The sequence below is a fragment of the Eriocheir sinensis genome, chromosome 60, assembly GCF_024679095.1.
Source record: "Eriocheir sinensis breed Jianghai 21 chromosome 60, ASM2467909v1, whole genome shotgun sequence".
Classification (NCBI taxonomy): domain Eukaryota; kingdom Metazoa; phylum Arthropoda; class Malacostraca; order Decapoda; family Varunidae; genus Eriocheir; species Eriocheir sinensis.
In genome coordinates, this window is record NC_066568.1 from 9,223,724 (window position 1) to 9,247,468 (window position 23,745).

General features: G+C 43.6%; 2 protein-coding genes across 28 annotated transcripts in view; one reads left to right on the top strand and one right to left on the bottom strand.

Moving 5' to 3' along the window:
• Positions 1-574: 574 nt before the first annotated feature.
• LOC126985883 (beta-1,4-galactosyltransferase galt-1-like) overlaps positions 575-23,745 on the bottom strand; it is a 50,647-nt gene continuing 27,476 nt past the window's right edge. For 3 of the 27 annotated variants that reach the window (XM_050841389.1, XM_050841394.1, XM_050841385.1), the window contains exons 2-9: positions 13,006-13,117; positions 12,083-12,202; positions 11,537-11,641; positions 10,227-10,826; positions 9,514-9,739; positions 8,667-8,770; positions 7,033-7,191; positions 575-4,479 (exon numbers count right to left, since the gene is read on the bottom strand). In XM_050841389.1, the coding sequence (XP_050697346.1) occupies positions 7,069-7,191; positions 8,667-8,770; positions 9,514-9,739; positions 10,227-10,826; positions 11,537-11,641; positions 12,083-12,202; positions 13,006-13,117 (1,390 nt within the window). In that variant the 3' untranslated portion in view covers positions 575-4,479; positions 7,033-7,068. The other 24 variants (XM_050841386.1, XM_050841390.1, XM_050841384.1 and 21 more) reach the window with 22 other exon arrangements.
• Positions 4,150-23,745, top strand: part of LOC126985886 (uncharacterized) — a 130,442-nt gene continuing 110,846 nt past the window's right edge. Inside the window, exons 1-2 of the mRNA XM_050841398.1 lie at positions 4,150-4,221; positions 20,282-20,338. The gene's annotated coding sequence lies outside the window, so the exon portion shown is untranslated. The remainder of the gene's footprint in view (positions 4,222-20,281; positions 20,339-23,745) is intronic.

A 23,745-nucleotide genomic window follows, 5' to 3' on the forward strand; every position in this document is an offset into this window, starting at 1 on the left:
ATATTCATGGAGACACTAACACAACCTCTATGAAAGCCTTGTCAAACTATCACCAGGCTCATAAAAATATTCATGGAGACACTAACACAACCTCAATGAAAGCCTTGTCAAACTATCACCAGGCTCATAAAAATATTCATGGACACACTAACACAACCTCTATGAAAGCCTTGTCAAACTATCACCAGGCTCATAAAAATATTCATGGACACACTAACACAACCTCTATGAAAGCCTTGTCAAACTATCACCAGGCTCATAAAAATATTCATGGACACACTAACACAACCTCTATGAAAGCCTTGTCAAACTATCACCAGGCTCATAAAAATATTCATGGACACACTAACACAACCTCTTTGAAAGCCTTGTCAAACTATCACCAGGCTCATAAAAATATTCATGGACACACTAACACAACCTCAATGAAAGCCTTGTCAAACTATCACCAGGCTCATAAAAATATTCATGGACACACTAACACAACCTCAATGAAAGCCTTGTCAAACTATCACCAGGCTCATAAAAATATTCATGGACACACTAACACAACCTCAATGAAAGCCTTGTCAAACTATCACCAGGCTCATAAAAATATTCATGGAGACACTAACACAACCTCTTTGAAAGCCTTGTCAAACTATCACCAGGCTCATAAAAATATTCATGGAGACACTAACACAACCTCTATGAAAGCCTTGTCAAACTATCACCAGGCTCATAAAAATATTCATGGACACACTAACACAACCTCTATGAAAGCCTTGTCAAACTCTCTCTAGGCTCATAAAAATATTCATGGACACACTAACACAACCTCAATGAAAGCCTTGTCAAACTATCACCAGGCTCATAAAAATATTCATGGACACACTAACACAACCTCAATGAAAGCCTTGTCAAACTATCACCAGTCTCATAAAACTACCCATGGATATACTAAACTACCTCTCCCAAGGCTTGTTAAACTATCACTAAGCTCCTAACATCCACCCATGAAACTAGTAACACAACCTCTACTAAAGCCTTATCAAGTGTGTGTGTGTTTGAGCCCTGAGGAAATGCTTGCGGTTATGGGCTTCAGTCTTTCTTCCCTTATTCTCTCCCTCTCTACATCTAGTGTGGCATCTCTACACACCAAATATCTTTTTTACCAGGGTCGAAAGGTTGTTGAGTCATGCCTGTTACCGCTTTCATGTCTGTTCTCTGCGCTATGGTTCAGGTTCAGACAGGGGCCATTTCTATCGTAGGGGTATTCACGTTTTTATACTTTTCTTTTTGACCTCTGTTTCCTCTAGAATGTCTTGTAAGAATATGACATGAACTGTAGCTGTTTAAAATCGCGTCTACGTGCCTGGTGCTTGCTCGCTCACACTTTGTTTTGTTTGTTTTCAGTTGTCTTCGTTCGCTTTCTTTTATCTCCGTCAAGACTGTTTTCCATGTTGAGTAGTTTGTATATTATTCTCTGTGGCTGATGACTCGCTTTTCTTGTCTGACTCCTTTTTGGTATATCTTAGTGTATTCCTTGTATAGGCCGCCAAGACCATTCTCTAGGCTGACTTGTTTATATTGTGTTATTTTGTATGTGGACTCCGGTGTATTGCTTTTTCTCTTATTTAACTTTTTAAATTAATTTTTCTATTTTTCTCATGTACTAGCTATTGTTTTATTTTATCTGTCAAGCCCGTTTTCTTTTTGCTGACTTGCTTACTACATTCTAACTTGCTTTCTTATTTTATTGATACTATCTTTTCAAATTACTTTCCATCATTTCCCGCAATAAAATTTCCATCTCTGCAACAGGCTCACTATTTTGCTATTTACTCCTCGAAAGTCTATAGACCGCCTGAGTCCTTAAATGTCGAATTAGTTTTCATGAATTCAGTGGTTGGTGTGTCTTTTCAAGCCGTTTTTCAAGGCGTGGAGAATTGGTTTTCTTGATTTTTTATATAACATTTTTACGACTGAGAATGTAATATAATATTGTAAACGTGGTATTAGTCTTCATCAACAACAATGTGCCCGATTTTTCTTTTTGTTTTTGCCCATTTTTCAAGACCTGGTTGGTTGGTATTGTTAATTCTTTTATTTAACTTTTTACGACTGAGTTTGTAATATGTTTTGATTACTGTGAAAATCCAACTCCGTACATGTGTTTATGTGTTTTGCGTTGACGGGCGAGCCCCGATCCTCCCAGACAAGACCCGCCCGTAATTTTGTGGCCCACCTCATGCACTGGCCTCTTCCGGTCACGGGCGTCACCAGAAGGTGTAGAAGGCCAGGATGCTGGACGCGGCGACGGCGATGATGGCGGTGCCGTCAAGGAAGGCGTCCACCAAGGTATAAGGGGGCGTAGGCGCCCCCCTCGGTGGTTCCTGCTGCTGGGGCGTCCGCCTCGGCGTCTTTCTGGCCGTCCGGCGGCGCGTGACCCGCCCGCGGCAACTCTGGGTGGTGGTGGCTGCGGCCACGTCGGTGACTTCTGCCCCATCATTGGCCTCAATGGTCGAGGCTGGGGGCATCACAGTGGGCCAAGCAACCTGGGGCGTGCAGGCTGGGGCCACTTCGTCGGCAGTGTGGCCTTCATCAGCCTGGGGTGTGACGGCTGGAGCCACGTCAATGGCAGGGGGACCATCAACCTGGGGGATGCATGCTGGGGTATCATCAGGAACAGTCGGGATATCATCCGCAAGGGGGGGGCGGCCTGGGGCTGCCAAGGCACGGGGTGGCTGCCGATCAGGCCGGGGGCACGACGCGGGTGCCGCCGCCTCCCAGCACGGGCGCCCGTTGCACCGCAGGCTGGTGAAGCCGCCCGCGGCGCCGCCGTCGCAGAACAACGAGAAGTGGAGGAACTCCACATTGTCCAGCAACCGGCCGAGCAACATGCCCTCGGTGATAAGCCGCTTACCGCCGGCGATGACCTCCACCCTGACGCCCCTGGGCCCATCCTGCCTGGGCGCGATGGCCTGGGCCAAGCGTCGTCCTTCGCCCGCAGCTCGGCCAGGGGCATTCTTTTATTTACTTTCTTTCCATTTTTTCTTACTTCCCTTGCTCTTCTCTTCCATTTTATTGTTATTATTTTTAACATATATAACCTTTTACTTCTTCCCTTTTCTTGTGTCCTGTTGGCTTGTCAGTAAAACCCAGTGAAAATCCAACTCTTAAGACCAACTCCGCCCCAAAGATGAAATTAAAAAGCCAATCCAGCGACATGACTGTTAATTGTTTATAAATAGTAATACGACGCTTAGGAAATTTAGCTTATATATCTAAATTATCGCAGTTGTAGTGATAAATATTATACGTGAGATGGTTTTAGAGCTTCATGAATGTATTCCGAGTGTATCCAGTAATAATAATAATAATACATAATAATAATAATAATAATAATAATAATAATAATAATACATAATAATAATAATGGTTGTTTAATAAATCTGTTTAACCCGTATGCTACAGATTAAAGTATTCCGTGTTCCTGATTATCTGTTTCATTTAGAAGTAGCCTAACACAACCTATATTTAATTTTTCGTTTATCCATCTTTTCACCTTTCTGTTTATTGGTATAGGAATCAATCCGTTGATAGTCGCCTCTCTTAAGATCTTTTGAATATATTATTACCAATCAATGGCGACTATTAGGCTATATGAGTTATCTGTTTAATTGTCTACTCATATATATCTCTATTTATTTTTTCACCAGACAATATAGTAGAACATTATTAGACAGTTACATGAATAGATAAGAAAAGGAGTTAAATGAAGAGCTTATCATTCAGTAAACAAACAAGCAAAAAATGTTTGATCAAATATATGTTGGTATTTGACATGTAAATACAACTGAAAAAATGGACAAAAATTAACATATCGGAGATCAAATAAATGTATAGCAAATAGAAAATACTGCAAGTCATATCAATAAATTAATAGGTACTTTAATCCGTAAATATAGTTAAATAACGACGCACAAATAGTTCAATAAACAGCAGAGCTATCCTTAGAAAATAATGCAGCTAGTTAAATATTAATAACGATATTTAAATCCGTAAATATAGTTAAATAAGATTAAATACATAGTTAAATTAATAACAGAGTCCCCCTTAAAAGCTGCCCGTTTCCCTTTCTCCCTCAGTATTCTTTCTGTAGTGTAAGGGTGAGGAGTCGCTGCGCTTCGAACACCAACATTTCCACGTTCCTGCACCGCCCGGGCCGCCGTCAGCAGGGTGAGGCAGCGGGCGGGTGCAGGGAGAGCCAGGGTGCGAAAAGGGTGTGAAGGAGTGTGTGGCGTGTATGTGTGGTTGTTTACTTTCGACCAGCGACTCCAACTCAGCGTTATAGCCGGTTTTATCGTTACCACATTGACACGAATTCTAATAATCTCGGCGCCTCAGTTCGCCTGTTTTAAAAGCCATTCGTAGACGTTCTGGGATATCTATGGACTGTTTTGCGATCCATGAAATAGTTTTAACTGCTTCTGCACTCTGAAAAGGAAAATCACCCATAGAAGTCCGATCAATCTTCTGTGTGGCATTGCGAAATAGTCGTTGTGTGTATTTTCCTGCGTCTGACCCACAACTATTGCAAAAGACATCAATCATTAACGGTTTTAGCAATGACTGATTGAATATCGCAATTTGTGTGGCAGAAACTGAAGAATGTAGTGTTCCGAGTATGGCAGTCTGGTAACGCTAGCGGGTCTGTATCATTTCATCTGTCCATTATGTGAATGATTTATGTATACAAAGAACCCTCACGTTTTTTTTGTATACATCAACATCACATTTCACTGTCACAAACTAACCATACCCACATGCCACGCCTACGCTCACTTGTGTACAGATGGAATGGAACCGACTGTAGTACAAGAAATTTAGGTGTGTGGAAGAGTTAGGTGTGTTTGGCTTTGCCCAGAGTGTGTGTGGATAGGGCAGGTGTGTTTGTGTGCTTGGAAAGTGTGTTTAGGCTACTACGTGTAAAGGAAGTCTGCTGTTCAAAGGCTATTAGGCTAAGTGCAGGAAGTCAGGTGTGTTTAGGCTACCATATACTTGTGTGTTAGTGTGAGATTAGGGCATGACCGGTTTAGGTGATTTAGGTAAGTTACTATTGCATTTTTAGTGTATATTATTATTATTGTTGTTGTTGTTGTTATTGTTGTTGGCATTATTGTTCATGATCTTTCTGTTCTTTTCTCATCATCATCATCATCATTCCTTTCACTTATATGATGTAACATTGCAGCCTTTAAGGTGAAGTGCATGTTGAATTATTATTGTTTACGGTAAAACCAGCATTCATAGCTGTTGTCATAGTACTAATATTACTGGTAGTATTATTTTTATTTATTATTATTATTATTATTATTATTATTATTATTATTATTATTATTATTATCAAGACGAATCGTGAAAGATTGTCTCTCACATTCGTTTATTACTCGTGAAATTACGGCGGTTAATACGATGGAGACGTGCTGCAGGTAGCCGATCTCTCTCTCTCTCTCTCTCTCTCTCTCTCTCTCTCTCTCTCTCTCTCTCTCTCTCTCTCATATCGTCTTATTTTTAAGGCAAAATTGACTAGTATAAAACAAAGGTATATGTAAACTATTATATTAATTGTTATATCTTTATTTAACGTCATTTTGTAGGCACATCAGAGCTAAGGGTGAGATCCTCAGTGTGTGCGTGTGTGTGTGTGTGTGTGTGTGTGTGTGTGTGTGTAAGTAAAAAACAACACCAACCTTCACAAACACTTCGTCCTCAAATATTTACACGGACTAGTAACTTAATTCATACAACTAAGAAATAAATAAATCTCTTTACATCATGATACAGCGAAAGGCAGGAAAGTAGAAGGCACCAGAGGAGAAGGAGGAGGAGGAATAAGGGAAGAGAAAATACGTTAGAGAGAGAGAGAGAGAGAGAGAGAGAGAGAGAGAGAGAGAGAGAGAGAGAGAGAGAGAGAGAGAGAGATATGATATGTATGATTGGTCAATGAAACGTGAGACTATGGCACTCACTTAAGGGCGCCTTGCCTCTGTGCTCACATCTGTCTCTTTGGCACCTGAGTGTGTTTCTTAAGGCACTGCTTGAGGCACCGCGGGGTTGAAAGGCACCGGGGACACTGGGTGGGGGGAGGGAGGGGGCAGGGCGGGGGGGGGGGGGGGATCCTTGGCTGCTATGTGGCGCCCGTTCCTAAAAGGGGCAGATTACATTACGTTAGGTTATGTTAGGTTGGATAGGTTAGGTTAGGCTAGATTTGGCCAGGTTAGGTTAAGTTGGGTTAGGTTAGGCTAGGTTTGGTTAGACTAGGTTTGCTTAGGTTAGGTTTGGTTAGGTTAGGTTTGATTAGGTTTGGTTGGGTTTGGTTAAATTAGGTTAGGTTAGGTTGGGTTTGGTTAGGCTAGGTTTGGGTAGACTAGGTTTGGGTAGGTTTGAATTGGTTAGGTTAGGTTTGGTTAAGTTTGGTTGGGTTTGGTTAAGTTAGGTTAGGTTAGGTTGGGTTTGGTTAGGCTAGGTTTGGGTAGACTAGGTTTGGGTAGGTTTGAATTGGTTAGGTTAGGTTTGGTCGGGTTTGGTTAAGTTAGGTTAGGTTAGGTTGGGTTTGGTTAGGCTAGGTTTGGGTAGACTAGGTTTGGTTAGGTTTGAATTGGTTAGGTTAGGTTTGGTTAAGTTTGGTTGGGTTTTGTTAAGTTAGGTTAGGTTAGGTTGGGTTTGGTTAGGCTAGGTTTGGGTAGACTAGGTTTGGTTAAGTTTGGTTAGGTTAGGTTTGGTTATGTTGGGTTTGGTTGGTTAGGTTAGGTTAGGTTAGGTTGGGTTTGGTTAGGCTGGGTTTGGGTAGGCTAGGTTTGGTTAGGTTAGGTTTGGGTAGGCTAGGTTTGGTTTGGTTTGGTTTGGTTTGGTTTGGTTTGGTTTGGTTTGGTTAGGTTAAAGTTGCGTCAGTTAATTTAGTGTTAATCACTAAGAGAGTATTTTCCAGGACCCTCCACGGTTAGTTAAGGAGCCATACCCGAGCAACTTTACCCGGGGACCACATACCCGTTTAGGGACTGGAATTTTACGGGCGAGGCAGCATCAGAAGGGTGAGCCCAGCGGCGGCGCCTTTGGACACGCCCCATCGGCAGGGAAGATTTGTGCACAGTTGTCCAGCACGCGGCGGTACATGCGGGTCAGCCACGCGTGGGCCGCGCGATCCACCTGTTAACATAGGCACAGGTTACTACACACACACACACACACACACACACACACACACACACACACACAGAGCGGGCTTTTCTGTTATTATTTACTGTTTGCTTTTGTTTAGCTGCTTCCTTTACTGTAAACACACACACACACGCTGGCTTTTCTATTTTTTTTTTTTTGTCCTTCAGCTGGTTTTTTACTGTACACACACACACACACACACAGGGGGGGGGGAGGGGGAGGCGGTGGCTAAACGGATAGCGAGACGGCCCCGCGTTCAGGAGGACGCGAGTTCAATCCCCGACCCACCAAGCTGGGATTTTTCAGCCGCCACCGAGTGGCTTAAAACTACCCACATGCTGTCCAGAAGACCACCTATCAACCCGGACTCTAGATTCTAGGACTAAAGATGAGCTCCGGGAGGGCAGCATGAGCCAATGCAAGATGGCGCCACTATAAACACTCGCCTGCGCCAGAACGGGCAGGGCCGACCATCAGGCCCCACCGGGAAGAGGCCTTGGACCGACCATCAGGAATTCAGGATCCACCGCGAAGAAGCCTACCGGCGCAATAGGCCAAGACGTAAAACACACACACACACACACACACACACACACACACACACACACACACACTAAATAGATAAATATATAGTTAGATACATTGATTGATAGATAAAGGAAGGTAAAGTTCATATCGTTAGCCAGTAAACAAGCCAATTACACCTCTTTAACTGAAACTGCATGTGATTGATTGATAGTGGGAATCATAAACCCTATTGGTGTATGCTGGGAAATGTCACGGTCAGTTTGGTGGGTGCTAGTATAGCGAGAGCGGATCTTTGGTGTAAAGTTAAGTAAAGTTGGGTATCGGGACACCTCTCCTCCCGAAATTGACCACTCTTTCGGCCACTTCTTTTGATTCTTTTTTGTAGGAGCAGCGAGTAGCGGGCTTTATTTTATTATTGTTTCCTTTTTTTTGTGCCCTTGAGCTGTCTCCTTTGTTTTAAAAAGTAGTAGAAGAGTAAAGCGAAGGGGTGAGAAGATAAAGAGAATGAGAATAGATAGGACAAAGGTGAGAGAGAAAGAAAAAGAGAAGGAGCATTATATAATCAAACCAGATTGGAGAGACCGCTTTGGCGCTGGTTCCTGAGGGTCCTTTCCTCCCCTACGCTCTGCCACACAGTCCAAAGATCCATCCCCTCCTCTCATATGTTACCTATAGCCAAGATATGAGAGGAAGAGATGGGTGTTGGGATTAGCAGAGTGGCAGGGAGGAAATGACCCTTAGTATATTTTCCTCCTCCACCTCCTTTTCCACCTCCTTTTCCTCCTCATGCCTCTCAATATTTTCTCAAGTGCATTTTTTCTTCTTCTTCCTCCTCCTCCGCCAAAACAGTCTCCCCAGTCCCGTCTCACTATGGTTGATGTCACCCATAAAGAGAGCACCAGTCAGGCCGAGGAGCGAGGCGGCGGCATACTCACGTGGGCGGGGTGCTTGAGACACTCGTATCCGCCGTATTCACAGATGCGGTAGTGGTGCGAAAGGGCGTCATCGGGGGGCACCCTCTTTATCATCTTCTTGCCGTCTGGGGGTGCGATGGACGAGAAGGAGGGTTAGTGAGTAGTATTCTCTCTCTCTCTCTCTCTTCTCTCTCTCTCTCTCTCTCTCTCTCTCTCTCTCTCTCTCTCTCTCTCTCTCTCTCTCTCTCTCTCTCTCTCTCTCATCCTTTACCTCATCCTTTTCATTTTCTTTATTTCTTTCCCTTCCCTTTCTAACCTTTTCTTTCCTTCCCTTTTTTTTTCATCTTCTTTCCCTTCCACACCGTCCCTTTCCATTCATTTCTTTTCATCTTCCTATCTCTTCCTTTCCTTTTCTTTCTTCTCTCCCTTCCATTCCCTTTCCTTCTCTTCCTTTTCCTCTCCTTCCCTTTCATTCCCTTCAATTCCCTTCCCTTCCCCTCCCTCTACATCTTATTAATAACCCTTTCCTCTCTTTCCCTTCCCTTCCCTTCTCTTCTCTTCCTTTCCCTTCCCTTTCCATCTCTCCTCTTCATTCCTTCCCTTCCTAATCCCGCCCCTCTTCGCGTCTCTTTCCTTTCAAAAACCCTTTCAATATTTTCCTTTCCCTACCCTTCCCTCTCTTTCCACCTCCTTTCATTCCTACACCTTCCAGCTCTTCCCTTCCCTTCTCTCTCCATCCCTCCCCTTCCCTCTCCTTCCAGCTCCATCCCTGTCATTTCCTCCCCCGTCCTCCTTTCCCTTACTTTTCCTTAACTCCCCTTCCTTCTCCTTCCCTAGCACCTTCCTCCTCCTCCTCTTCTATACTCACCCACATACTCCCACACGTGATGGTTGCCGAGCTCCACCACCCTCTCGGGGCGCACTATGTATTTGGACCTAATGCCGGACTTGTGTGGCGTATCCATTCGGCGAGTCTTGAAGGCAGTCAGTAGGTAAGGCTCCCCCTCCCCCTCCACCGGCGTCACACCTTCCCTCCTCAGCGTCTCGTAGGCTACTGCGGTGTCGTTCTCCCAGTACAGGTAGAAAAAGACGTTCTGCAAGGGTGTGTTTAAGTTAGATTAGTGTTAGGTTGAGGTAAGGAAGGGTTTGGGTTGGATTACGTTATGTTTGGTTCGGGTCGGTTGGATTTGGTTTGGATTTGGTTTGGTTTGGTGTGGTTTTAGTTGGCTAGGTTTGGTTAGGTTTCCCTTCCCTTCCCTTCCCTTCCCTTCCCTTCCCTTCCCATCCCATCCCATCCCATCCCATCCCTTCCCTTCCCATCCCTACCCTTCCATTTCCTTTTCTTCCCTTCCCTTCCCTTCCCTTCCGTTCTCTTTTCTTCCACTCTCCTCCCTTCCCTTCCATTTCCATGCCATCCCATTTCATTCCTTCCCTTCCCTTCTCTTCCATGCCATCTCATTTCATTCCTTCCCTTCCCTTCTCTTCCCTTCCCATCCCTTCCCATCCCATCCCATCCCATCCCATCCCATCCCATCCCTTCCCTTCCCTTCCCTTCACCCTTTCCCTTACCGCCACACACACCTGAAACACGTAGGCACTATGGTTGTCACCGTAGGAAGCCAGAAGATCAAGCAGCGAGTCATGTTTTCTCGGGATGAGAAACTCGTCGAAGTCCACCATGGCCGAGAAGGGGAAGCGGTGGACGGAGCGAAGGTTACAGTCATTGAGAGCCGCGAATATGCCCTCAGTTCTAATCTCCTTCTGGGTGATCACCGGCAGGGACCAGGGCAGCAGCGTGACCACCCCCGCGTCCATGTAATGCTTCACTACAGCCTCTATATTCGGCCCCATCGTGTGGTTGTAGAAGATGAACTTGTCAGCCCCGAGCAGCCGGTAAAGCTCGATGAACTCCACTAGCCACAGAGCGCGGTCATAGCCATAGTGAAGTGGTTTGACGCACACGCTCATTTGGCCCTGGCGCTCCCTGGCTTCCATGTCCTGCACGGGTATTAGCGTCGTGGGCTGTGAGAGGAGGGACACGTAGGTCGGGCGGGAGTCACTAGGCACCGTACACTGCACCAGGGCGGCCGAGTACACGAGGTTCCAGTTTTCGTGGATGAGTTTGGTTTTGGCGTTGACTTCCACGCTTGTGTTACCAGTCCACACGCGGCACCCTGTCACCTGTGGGAGAGTGTTGTACCTGTGTGTTAGGGTACCTGTGGAGGAGTATGCCTGTGTGTTAGTTTTGTATTTCTTTACGTCACTAGAAACAGCAAAAGGGCATAACAAACAAACACAAATGCCCGCCAAACGCTGCCCTAGTAAAAAGGTAAAGAATAAGCGATATTTTACCTGAGAATTTGTATACATGTGGAAGAGTGTACCTGTGTGCTCTTTGATTTGAAGGGAAGAACAGTGAAGTTTTTTTGAAAGGAAAGGAAAGGAAAGGAAGAAAGGGAAAAAAAGGGAAAGCAGACAAAGGGAATGGAAGGAAACTGAAAGGAGATGGGAAGGAAAGGGTTTCGGTTTTAGGATAGGTACCTTTGTGCTAGGTCACCTGTGGAAGAGTGTTCGTGTGTGTTATGATACCTGTGTAGTGTGTTACTTGTGGAAGACTATACCTGTGTCCTAGAAGCTGATGTGAGAGCACCTGTGTTGTTATCCCTATGGAAGGGTGTGTTTTTGTCACTTGTTTTTGGTGTTTGTTTACTTGTTTATATATTTACTTCTTTACTTAATTTACTACTACTTCTACTTACTCCATACTGATACTACTTCTTACATTACTACTAATCTGCTTACTTTAGGAAAAACGGAAGAGCAAAAGTAACACACACACACACACACACACACACACACACACACACACACACACACACACACACACATACCTTTTTTCTCTTTTTCACTATGGCCACAATGACCACTTGGCTTCTCTTGCCCCGCCGGTCGAGGTAGGCTGAGTATAGGAAGAAGTCCCGGTTCGAGCCCTGGGCCTGAGGGAAAGATAGTATTCACGATAAGGAGATGGTAACACATTTCGGCGTCCAACCACTCACATTTAACAAGGCTTTCGTAGGGGTTTTAGGGATTTCCAGGAGTATTATGACACTGGGGTGACTACGTCTGTAATCGAGCCCCGGCACAGGTATTCGTGACAAATAGGGCTTGATTAAGGACGTAGACACCCCTTGTCGAGTTGAGGTCCTGGCTGGGTATACTGAACCTGTTTTCCTTTGGCCATTATTATTATTATTATTATTATTATTATTATTATTATTATTATTATTATTATTATTATTATTATATTATCATTGTTGTTATTAGTATTGTTATTATTACTGTTTTGATCAGTTTCATCATCATTATCATTATTACACTATTTTTACAACTACTACTACTACTACTACTACTACTTCTACTACTACGACACCTACTTCTTGCCAGTCTCCATGCGTCCCCAGTTGAAAGTTGGCCTGTGGATTGTCATGTAGGGGGGCGGGGGGCATGGGGAACGGCAGGGGGTCCCTCAGTACCGAAAACTCTCTTGTGTTATCCTGCGGCTGGGGAGGAAAGGGAAAGAAAGGGAAGGAAAGAAAAGGAGGAAAGAGAAGAAAGGGAGGGAAAGGAAGGGAAGGAAAGGAAAGGGAGAGGGTGGAAAGGGAGATAAGGTAAGAAAGAAAGAAAGGAAAGAAAGAGAAAGGAAATGAGGAAGTAGAGGAAAGGGAAAAAAAGTGAAGAGAAAGAATGAAATAGAAGAAAAGAGAAAGAAAGGAATTGAAAGAAAGGGATGGGAAAAAGTAGAAGAAAGGAAAAGAAAAGAAGATAGGGAAAGAAAGGGAGGAAGTAGAAAAAATGAAAAAAAAGAGGAAGCGAAAGAAAGAGAGGTAATAGAAATAAGAGAAAGAAAGAAAGGAAAATAAAAGAAGATAGGGAACGAAAGGAAGTAGAAAAAAATGGAAAAAAAGGAGGAAGCGAAAGAAAAGGAGGTAATTGAAATAAGAAAAAGAAAGAAAGGGAAGGAAGGGAAGGTTACATATGACACGCAGAAACATGTACCAAAAAATATCAAAGGAAGAGCCAATTTGATTCATATAAAGACTCATTACTGATTAAGCATATTCTAATTACACACACACACACACACACACACACACACACACACACACACACACACACACACACACACACACACACACACACACACACACACACACACACACACACACACACACAGTATCTATCTATCTATTTCTATCCACCACCCATCTATCCCTTCATCCCTTTGCAACCACCTCCCCTCCTCCACTTCCACCTCCCTCTCTACCTATATCTACCTCCCCCCCCTTCCCCCACCCACCTGTCTCTGTGTGATGACGTGCAGCGTGAAGACAAGGAAGGCGACGACGATGAGGACGTGGCCACAGGTGCTGTTTTTCGCGCGCACCCGACACCGCCACACCTGCCTCATGCTGGGGGAGGGGGGGGGTTAAGGGGAAGGAGGGGAGGAGGGGGAAGGGAAGGGAAGGGAAGGGGAAGAGAGGAGAGGGTAGGAGGGATGTTTGAGGAGAGGGAGGGAGGGAAAAGGGAATGGAAGGAAGAAGGAGGAGGAGTGGATAGGAGAGGGGAGAGTTTGAAAGGGAAGGAAGGGGGGAGAGGAGAGAAGGGATGGGAAGGAGAGGGAGGGAAGAAGGAGAGGGGAAGGGATGGGAAGGAAGGGAAGATGGGAAGAGGGAAGGAAAGTGGGCAGGGAAGTGAGGGATAGGAGAGAAAGGAAAGGAGGGGAGAAGGAGGAAAGGTAGGAAAGGGAAGGGAAGGGGAGGGGTGGGGAAAGGGAAGGGGACGAAATAATAGGGGAAGGGGTGAAGGGGTACGGAGAAAGGAAGAGGAGGGAGGAAAGGGAAAAGGGAAGGGAAGGGAAACGGTGAGGGGAGAGAAGGAAAGGGAAGGGAAGGGAAGGGAAACGGTGAGGGGAGAGAAGGAAAGGGAAGGGAAGGGAAGGGAAACGGTGAGGGGAGAGAAGGAAAGGGGAGGGAAGGGGAGAAGAAGAGACAGTTAGTTAGTTGATACTGAATGACTGACTTTATCTCTATCGTTATTCACTATCATAACACATATATAGAAGTACTCTTTCCCTTATGGTTTTATGAATAACTTACTTCTCCCTATCTTAACATCCGTTGATCTCTATTTAATGGTCTTACAGCGTTACTATCCGTCTTTTCTCTATCGTTTCAAGGCAATATCTATCCTCCTTTCAACCTCTATCATCCTATCCCCTCTCTATCTTCAATTCTATATATATTCCTCTGTGGCTTTAGGTGGTAGTGTGTCTTTTCTTTATAGGTCCGTATTATAAGATACTTTGGATTCTTACATCAACTACGTATTTCTAAAGGTCAAAGAGGGGATCAGTTGGGTTCTAATGAGTGTTTTCTTGGGTTCACAGTACAGAGTAAGGGTCAAACTACCACCAGGGTCATAAAACTACTACTGGAAATTCCCAAAACTCCTATGAAAGCCTCGTCTAATATGTAAACTCGGGGGACAATATGTTTTAAAATACGACCCATAGTCTCAAGTACTATGTCTTTTAGGTTGGGAAAAAGGAGACATGTGACTTGGTTTGAGGGAGTGTCGTAATGCATAGTCAGAGAGGTTTCGTATTGTTTTTTTTTTTTTTTTTTTTTTTTTCAGCACAGGGAGCAACTCAAGGGCAACAAAAAGAAAGCGTAGAAAAAAAGCGCGCTAATTGTTGTTCCCGGTTTAATGAGAGTGATCCTGTGGAAGATTTTTTTCTATTTTGATATTTGCTTTTTTCATTGTGTTCCGAGGTGGTGGTGTGTCTTTTGCAGGAAGAAAAAACGGTGATGGAGGTCAGAATGTATGTATGAATGTATGTATGTGTGTATGTATGAATGTTACCGTTTACCGTTGATGACGTTTCAGGCCCTGCTCCACTATCAGCGCAGAGCTCCGCAGTGGCCGGCAACAATTATGCTGTTAGCCTCAAAAATAATCCTCGATATGCACTTACGAGTATTCACAACGTCGTAGTGAGTGAGTGAGTCTTAATTGCTTTCATGGATGGCCTTCTGATGTCCTCTTAATAATGTGAAGTCACCGCGCACTAAACTGACGCAGAGGCCCCGCCCACTCTTTCACAGCTATGGGAAGTGATAGGTTGGATGAAACTTGAAATATTAAAAAGTAAGCACATTTCATTTTTTTCTGCGAGCTGATTCGTACTACACCGGCAACACGACGCTGTTTCTAAGACACTGTATAGCGCTTATTTCGATCCTTGTGGCAGCTTTTCCTTACTTATCTTCCCGTGTATGAAAGAGCAACGATAAGCCTTCTAAGGATTATGATAAGAGTGTTACATAAGCGCTTCCCAAATAGATAACAGATGGCAGACTGCACCGTGAAGATATGTTATGAAATCAGGCTGTTATCTTTGCCTGATCTCTCTCTTTGTATATACTTTTATTTTTAGTCATGTTGTCTCTTATCTATCTTTTGTTTATATCTATTGTCTTTTGCTTTTTTATGCGTGTTTATCTATATTTTTTTCGTTTTTGTGTTTTTGTCGACTTTTTGTTTTTAGACTTTATTCTTCCTTCAGTCTCTTTATTTAAGGCTTGAAAATATGACCTTTGACCTTTAATGCGACGGAGATGAGCACCGAGGCCACGCGTAGCTGTAGTGTGCGCCCCTAACTTTGCTTACTTTCTATTACTGTTTTTTTCGCCTACTTGCATCGACTATTATGAACGTTGTAAATTAATACGCTGGATTTACTCATTAATTCGTTAAAGTTGTTCACAAAGTACGATAGCTCTCTCTCTCTCTCTCTCTCTCTCTCTCTCTCTCTCTCTCTCTCTCTCTCTCTCTCTCTCTCTCTCTCTCTCTCTCTCTCTCTCTCTCCTTTGGTAATGAGAGAGAGAGAGAGAGAGAGAGAGAGAGAGAGAGAGAGAGAGAGAGAGAGAATTTATTGCTATATTGATAAGCAGCTACCGAGGCTTATCAATGTGTGTGTGTGTGTGTGTGTGTGTGTGTGTGTGTGTGTGTGTGTGTGTGTACTATTTATATTATTCTCACCATAACCAGTGCTGCTAACATTACCATTTCTACATCACCACCATCATCACCATCATCACCACTACCACCACCACCACCACCATCACCATCATCATCACCACTACCACCACCACCACCATCACCACCGACAACTACCATATTTTTTTTTACTTATCACAAAGACAAAATAATTCAAAAGAGAACAATACAAGCAACAAAAACAATACAACGTCGCCTTAGATACAAGAAAGAGAGACTTATAGAGATGAACAGAATTACATATTTAAGTTGACAAACATTTTAGTAAGTCCTTAGGGAGAGAGTGATTGGGAGAGACTTCTTACTGGTTAATTGAATGGTGGGTTATTTATTATTATTATTATTATTATTATTATTATTATTATTATTATTACTATTCATACTTACAAAAAACTCATTTCATTTGGCGTTGAGCTGATGAGGAGAGAAGTGTGTGTGTGTGTGTGTGTGTGTGTGTGTGTGTGTGTGTGTGTGTGTGTGTGTGTGTGTGTGTGTGTGTGTGTGTGTGTGTGTGTGTGTGTGTGTGTGTGTGTGTGTGTGTAAGGGGAAGTTGCTTTTCTGTTGAGCTAAATTTTGAGGTATATTTTTTCTTTTGCTTTTTCTCTTTTTCTTCTTTTTTCTTCTCCTTTTTTTTTGGTTTTCTTTCTTATCTTTTTGTTATTCTTCTTGTTTTTGTAGTAGTAGTAGTAGCAGTAGTAGTAGTAGTAGTAGTAGTAGTAGCTCTTGTTGTTGTTGTTGTTGTTGTTGTTGTTGTTGTTCCTTTTCCGAGATAAACAAATTCTGATAGGTTATTTTTGTTATATTTTTCAAAGTTCCGTTTTTTGTTACTTTTCCCTCGTATTTTTTTCTTTTTCTAATATATTTTCTTACTGTCATTCCTTCTTACTCCTTATTCCTACTATTATTTGTTCCTACTTAAGCTTCCTTGTTTCTTTCTCATTTTCATTCCTTTTTGTATGTTCATTTTTATTTATACTCTTTGCTGCCGTTATTTTTTATCAACACAAACACCGTATGCGATTTTTATCTTATTTCGTTTTATTTCACTCTTACTCAAAGTTTTGTGGCTATTGATCCTTTATTTCTCTTCTAACAGTCTAATTTTCTCTCTGTTCGTTCCATATTTCTCGTCGATTAACTACCTTTCTTAAATCTGGTTCTATTTTCACGCTTTACTTTCTTTTTCCTTCTCATTTCACTAACACATTTTTGTCCCATTCACTTTCATGTTTTTGTCTATTTACTCTCATCGGTTGTTTGTTCTTGCATGTATTGTGTCTGCCTCTGTTATACATGTCAATTAATCTAGTTATATCTCTTATTTGTTTTACTTGCATTCATCACTTCACTTTACATTACGTTTATTATTTTCTGCTATAATTTTCGTTCATAATTTATATATATTTCTTCCTATGTATTTTATCTGTCTAGTATGCGTATTAGTTTATCTAGTTTTATATTTTTTTTGTTTTTGTTTGACTCGCATTCATCACTTCACTTTAGATTTGGTCTATTATTTTCTGTCACTTTTTTTGTTAGTCATTTATATATTTTTGTTTTAGAGCATCTGGCTGTAGCTACTACGTGTTAATAATTCTCATAATCATATTTTTATTTAATTTTTCAGTGACAGTTTCCATTCACTTCACGTTTGGTTTGTTCCTTTATCCCTTCAGTTATAGCACTTTCCCCCTTCTTCGTTTCCTGCTGTGATGACTGTGGTGGTGGTGGTGGTGGTGGTGGTGATGTTTGTCGTAGTGGTGGTGGTGAGTGCAAGTTCATTTCACACGGCTATATTCCAAGCTCACTGTCACTAAGAGATGCCAAGTATAATTATCGACTCAAAACCCAACTTCAACTTCTAAGCTATTTTCTACTATTTTCACCTCCCTTCTGTTCCACATACTCCCCTATTTTCTTGGCCTATTAACGACTTATTAATGATAGCAGAGAAAATTAATGTTCGATGTAGCCATGAACCCGTAAAAGTGGCTGACAGAAAGCTGGTAGGGAACGGCGCCCGGCTGACAGATATTGCTGGAGCTGATGTCTATAGGGAATGGTCTGGGAAAGGGACAGTTTTTGATATGAGCGTGAATGTTTTTTTTTTGTCGAGGTTGTGATGCTAAATTAAGAGATTGATATACCTACTTATCATTTGCTGTCTCCTCCTCCTCCTCCTTCTCCTCCTTCTTCGTCTCCTCCTCCTCTTTCCTTTTTAGCGAAGCAAGTATATAATAAGTGATTTTCTTTCCAAATATTCTTATCCGATCATCTTTTCCCAATAATTTTAGACTCATGACGAACACACACACACACACACACACACACACACACACACACACACACACACCGTTTTCTTTCCCCAGCACCCTATACGCGAACATGCATCTCTTGGTTGTTTCATGAGCCCGGCGTCACCTGTCTCGCACACACACACACACACACACACACACACACACCGTTTTCTCTTCCCCAGCACCCTGTACGCGAACATGCATCTCTAGGTTGTTTCATGAGTCCGGCGTCACCTCTCTCGGTCCGGCAAATCTCCCGTCCTTGGTGCGCGCGGCGTCTTTGTCTTAACTCTTACTTGTGTTCGCTCGTATGAACATAAGAACATAAGAACGTAAGGAGTCTGCAAGAGGCCGGTTGGCCTATACAAGGCAGCTCCTGTACACTCAACCCCACCTAACCTCACCATCCATGGCTTTATCTAACCTCTTCTTGAATGTATCTATGGTATTGGCACCCACAACATGGCTCCCAAGCCTGTTCCATTCGTCCACCACTCTATTAGTGAACCAATTCTTGCCTATGTCTTTGTTGAATCTGAATTTGTCTAACTTAAAACCATTTCCACGCGTCCTACCTGGCTCTTTCACTCTCAAAATTTTATTGACATCCCCTTTATTAAATCCCTTCATCCATTTATAAACTTCGATCAAGTCTCCTCGCACCCTTCGCCTTTCTAGAGAGTGTAGATTTAACTGCTTTAGCCTGTCTTCATAAGGCAAGTTCCTCACCCCCTGAATCATCTTCGTCATCCTCCTCTGTACAGATTCTAACATCTTGATATCCATTCTATAATAGGGGGACCAGAACTGAACTGCATAATCGAGATGAGGTCGAACTAGTGCTAAGTAAAGTTTGAGGATGACTTCAGCGCTCCTATTGCTCACGCTCCTTGAGATGAAACCTAGTACTCTGTTTGCCCGATTTTAGCCTGAATGCATTGAGCCCTAGGACGGAGGTCAGCGCTCACTAGGACTCCTAAGTCTCTCCCGCCCAGACCTGCTTAGAGGAGTGTCATTTAAGGAGTAATTGTGTAAGGGGTTATTCCTACCTACACTCAAAATGCTACACTTCCCGACATTGAATTCCATCTGCCACTTCCTCGCCCAATCATATAGTCTGTCAAGCTCATCCTGGAGAACGGTAGCGTCGCTGTCTGATTGGATTACTCTACCGATCTTGGTATCATCTGCGAACTTACTGACATCGCTACTGATTCCTGTGTCCAAGTCATTGATGTAAATAATAAAAAGCAGAGGACCCAGCACCGACCCCTGTGGGACTCCACTCGTAACACTGCCCCATTCAGATTTCTTACCATTGATTTGCACTCTCTGCTTCCTACCACTAAGCCACGCCCTGATCCAGCTCAAAACTTTCCCATCTACGCCGTGAGCCTGTAATTTTAGTAATAGCCGGTAAAGCAGATGCTTTCGGCTCCCGCGACAACAACTCCCCAAGGCCACAAAGGAGGTCAGTCGGGTTCTTCTCAATGACTTAAATTTTTCTGTCTGACTTGTTTTTTCTTTATCGGAGTTACTTTTTTCTTTTATCTTTGCTATATTTAACTTATTATCCATGTTTTTTGGACTTTTTTGTTTGTTTTTGTTTTACTTTTAACGTTTTTTTGCTGATTACTAGTTTACTTTTTTACGTAGATTTTTACTTTATTTTTATTTCATTTGACTTTATTTTTATCTATTTTATGAGCAGAGGCTTTGTCAGACTATTACTAGGCTCATAAAACTACCCATTGAAATACTACTGATGTGTGTGTGTGTGTGTGTGTGTGTGTGTGTGCCTGATAATATAGACCCCAGGTGCACATATCCTCGTAAACCACTCCCACGACGCGACATCACAAGCACGATAAGGCGATAACGTATCCGAACACCCACATTTGTCTGTCTCTATAAAGAAAAAGTAACTAGACGTCTTTGAGTTGTAATGGAGGATACAGTCTTATTATTATTACTACTACTATTATTACCACTACTACTACTACTACTACTACTACTACTACTACTACCTAAGCTAATCTAAGCGAACCCTACCATGTCTTCCTTCCGAAAATGACCACTGTTTTGCCCATTCTCTTTCATGGGAGCTGTGCTAGTTAACATTTCTTTTTATTCATTTTTGCCCTTGAGCTGCTGCCCTTACTGTAAAAAACGATAACCTAACCTAAAATAACCAATATTTTTCTCTCTCCCTTCCAGCCGTGACCGCCGCCTCACTGGGAACACCTCTGCCTCCGTGCCGCTGTGATTGGCAAGGTATGTCTCTCTCCTTCACACCTGTTGCTTCAGGGGCTGAGCGCTTCACGTGTTGCCAGGTAAAACGCAAGAGTGATTAGGTCATTTGTGATCGAAACCTTGAGACCCGGGAATGTACTGATTGGTTTATCTATGTCTGCCTGTATCAGTGATTGTGTGTTTGTGTTAGTCTATCTACCTTCAAACCAATCTGTCTAGCTGTCTATCTATCTGTCAGTCTATCTTTCTAGTTATTTATTAACGATTTTCTTTATATATTTGCTTGATTTCGTTACTGATATGTATGCACAATTATATATCAATAGCTACGCAAACGTTACATACACATTCTACTACTACCACCACCACTACTACTACTACTACTACTACTACCACCACCACTACTATTACTCACAACTCCAAAACAATCACCACCACGCACAGACAGGGGAGTAACACACAGTAGTAACAGATCGCCTCCCGCCGGGCACTGTAGAGCTCTGACCAGGGCGAACCACTGCCGCCTTATCACGACCTTGCTTGCTATCAGAGCTTCGAGATAACCCACTGTTGATAGGGAGGCCTTGGATGGGAAGGGAGAGGATGGGAATGAAGGGAAGGGATGAGAAGGGAAGGGAAAGAGCAAGAGAGGAGATAAGGAAGGTGAAAAAAAGGAAGGGAAATGAAGGGAAGGGAAGAGGAGGGAATGGGAAGGGTGAAGAGAGAAGAGAAGGAAGGGAACAGAGGGGAAGATAAGGAAAGGGCAGGAAAGAATAGGAAAGGGGAGGGAAGGAAAGTTAAAGGAGAGAAGGAGGGAAGTGGAGGAAAGTTAAGTAAGGGAACATAAAATAAAAGGATAGGTAGAGGAAGGGAAGGAATTGAAATGCAAGAGAAGGGTAGGGATGGGAAGGGAAGGACAGGGAAATGAAAGAGAAAGAGGGGAAATAAAGAAGATAGGCGAAAGAAAGAGAACGGGATAAGTGGATGGACTTGTGAGAAGGGAAAGGAGGAGAAAGGAAGGTAAGGGAAAGGGTATGGAAGAGAAGGGAAGCAAGATGGAGGAAAGGAAGGAAAGAGAGGATTAAAATGGGTAAAAGAGAGGGTGAATGAGAAGGAAGGGAAAGGAAAGGAATTAAAAGGAAAGGAAAGGAAAGGAAGGGATGGGATGGGAAGGAAGGAAAGGAAAGGTAAAGGAAAGGAAGGGAAAGGAAGAGAAGGAAAGGAAAGGAAAGGGGACGGAAAGGAAGGGATTGGAAGGAAGGAAAGGAAAAGAGGGGAGGGAAGGAAGAAGAAGAAGAGGAAAGAAAAAAAGAAGAAAAAGAAAAAGAAGCACAAAGATGAATGGACAGAACAATGCTGGCTGTAACACGGGGACCCATGACGCACGCACCACTCGGAAACAGACAGTGGTTGAAATATTTGTAATGACGATTATGAAAAAAACAGTGGACTTGGGCGGGTCACATCAAACAGGGAACTAATAACAGATAACAGTCTAAGATACCGACGGAATACCAGGAATTGTAGAAGTCAGGGAGGACAGGGAGGATGAATCACTTGCCGCAGCAGAATGGATTACACCAACATCTGACAGGCGCTAGGTTTTTAAAGGAAAGGAAGGGATGGGAAGGGAAAGAGAAGAAAGGAATGGGAAGGGAAAGAGAAGGAAGGGATGGGAAGGGAAAGGGAAGGAAGGGATGGGAAGGGAAAGAGAAGAAAGGGATGGGAAGGGCAAAGGAAGGAAGGGATGGGAAAGGGATGGGAAGGGAAAGCGAAGGAAGTTATGGGAAGGGAAAGGGAAGGAAAGGATGGGGAGGGAAAGGGAAGGAAGAGATGGGAAAGGGAAGGGATGGGAAGGGGAAGGGAAGGAACGGAACGGAAAGGAAAGGAAAGGGGACGGAAAGAAAAGGAAAGGGAAGGGAATGAAGGGAAAGTGAAGAAAGGGATGGGAAGGGGAAGGGACGGAAGAGATGGGAAAGGGAAGGGAAGGAAGGTATGGGAAAGGAAAGGGAAGGAAGAGATGGGAAAGGAAAGGAAAGGAAGTGATGGGAAAGGGAAAGGAAAGGAAGGGAAGGGAAAAGGAAGGAAGGGATGGGGATGGGAAGGGAAGGAAGGGATGGGAAGGGGAAGGGACAGAAGAGATGGGAAAGGGAAGGGAAGCAAGGTATGGGAAAGGAAAGGGAAGGAAGAGATGGGAAAGGAAAGGAAAGGAAAGGAAGTGATGGGAAAGGGAAGGGAATGAAGGGAAGGGAAGGAAAGCATGTCGTATTAGTGTTTCTTAGTTACAAGTGTTGGATTCTTAGCAAGGTCGATGTATTACAAACTCAGTCGTAAAAAGTGAAATAAAAAGAAAATCAACAAAACCACGCCTTCGAAAACGGCCAAAAAAAGACAAATCAGCGACAATATTGTTGAAGAAGACCAATTTGACGTTTATAAAATCACTTCCTCTCCTTTGCTTTCCTTTCCCTCCCTTTCCTTTCCTTTCCCATCCCTTTCCTTTCCCTTCCTTCTCTTCCCTTCACTTCACTCCCTTTCCTTTCCTTTCCTTTTCCTCCCTTTCCTTTCCCATCCCTTTCCTTTCCCTTCCTTCTCTTCCCTTCACTTCACTCCCTTTCCTTTCCTTTCCTTTTCCTCCCTTTCCTTTCCCATCCCTTTCCTTTCCCTTCTCTTCCCAGCCCCTCCCTTCCCTACCCTTCATTTCCCTTCCCTATCCTTCCCTTTCCTTTCCGACCCTTTCTTTCCCTACCCTTCCTTTCCCTCCCTCTCATATCCTTTCCCTTCCCTTTCTTTCCTTTTCCTTCCTTTCCCTTCCCTACCCTTCCTTTCCTTCCTTACCCTTCCTTTCCTTCCGACTTTTTCTTTCCCTTCCTTCTTTTCCCTTCCCTTTCCCTTCCTTCCCTTCCCTTCCCTCTCCTTTCCCTTCCCTTCCCTTCCCTTCCCTTCCCTTCCCTTCCCTTCCCTTCCCTTCCCTTCTCTTCTCTTCCCTCTCCTATCCTTTCCCTTCCCTTTCCTTCCTTTACTGTAAAAAAAGGCCAATGGGACGGAGATAAGCACCGAGGCCACGCGCAGTGTTAGCGTATGCCCCTAGACTTTACCTATGAGAGAAGCTGCCGAACAATCCGCTTCCAGGAGCTGCCATGTTAGGTCGACCGTCGTCTTGTGGTCCTTGTTTGATATTGTGCATGACGAATTAATTGTTCCCAGGAGCTGTTATCTGTGGTGTGTCTGGAGACTGGGCGCTTGAAATCTCCGTATATCACTCTGTCTGTGTCTGTGTCTGTGTGTGTGTGTGTGTGTGTGTGTGTGTGTGTGTGTGTGTGTGTGTGTGTGTGCACCTGTCCCGTTGTGTCCCCGTGTTCTTCATGTCTGGGTGGTTGTCATGGCAAGCTGTACCCTCTACGACTCTACGATAAGTCCGCGCAGCC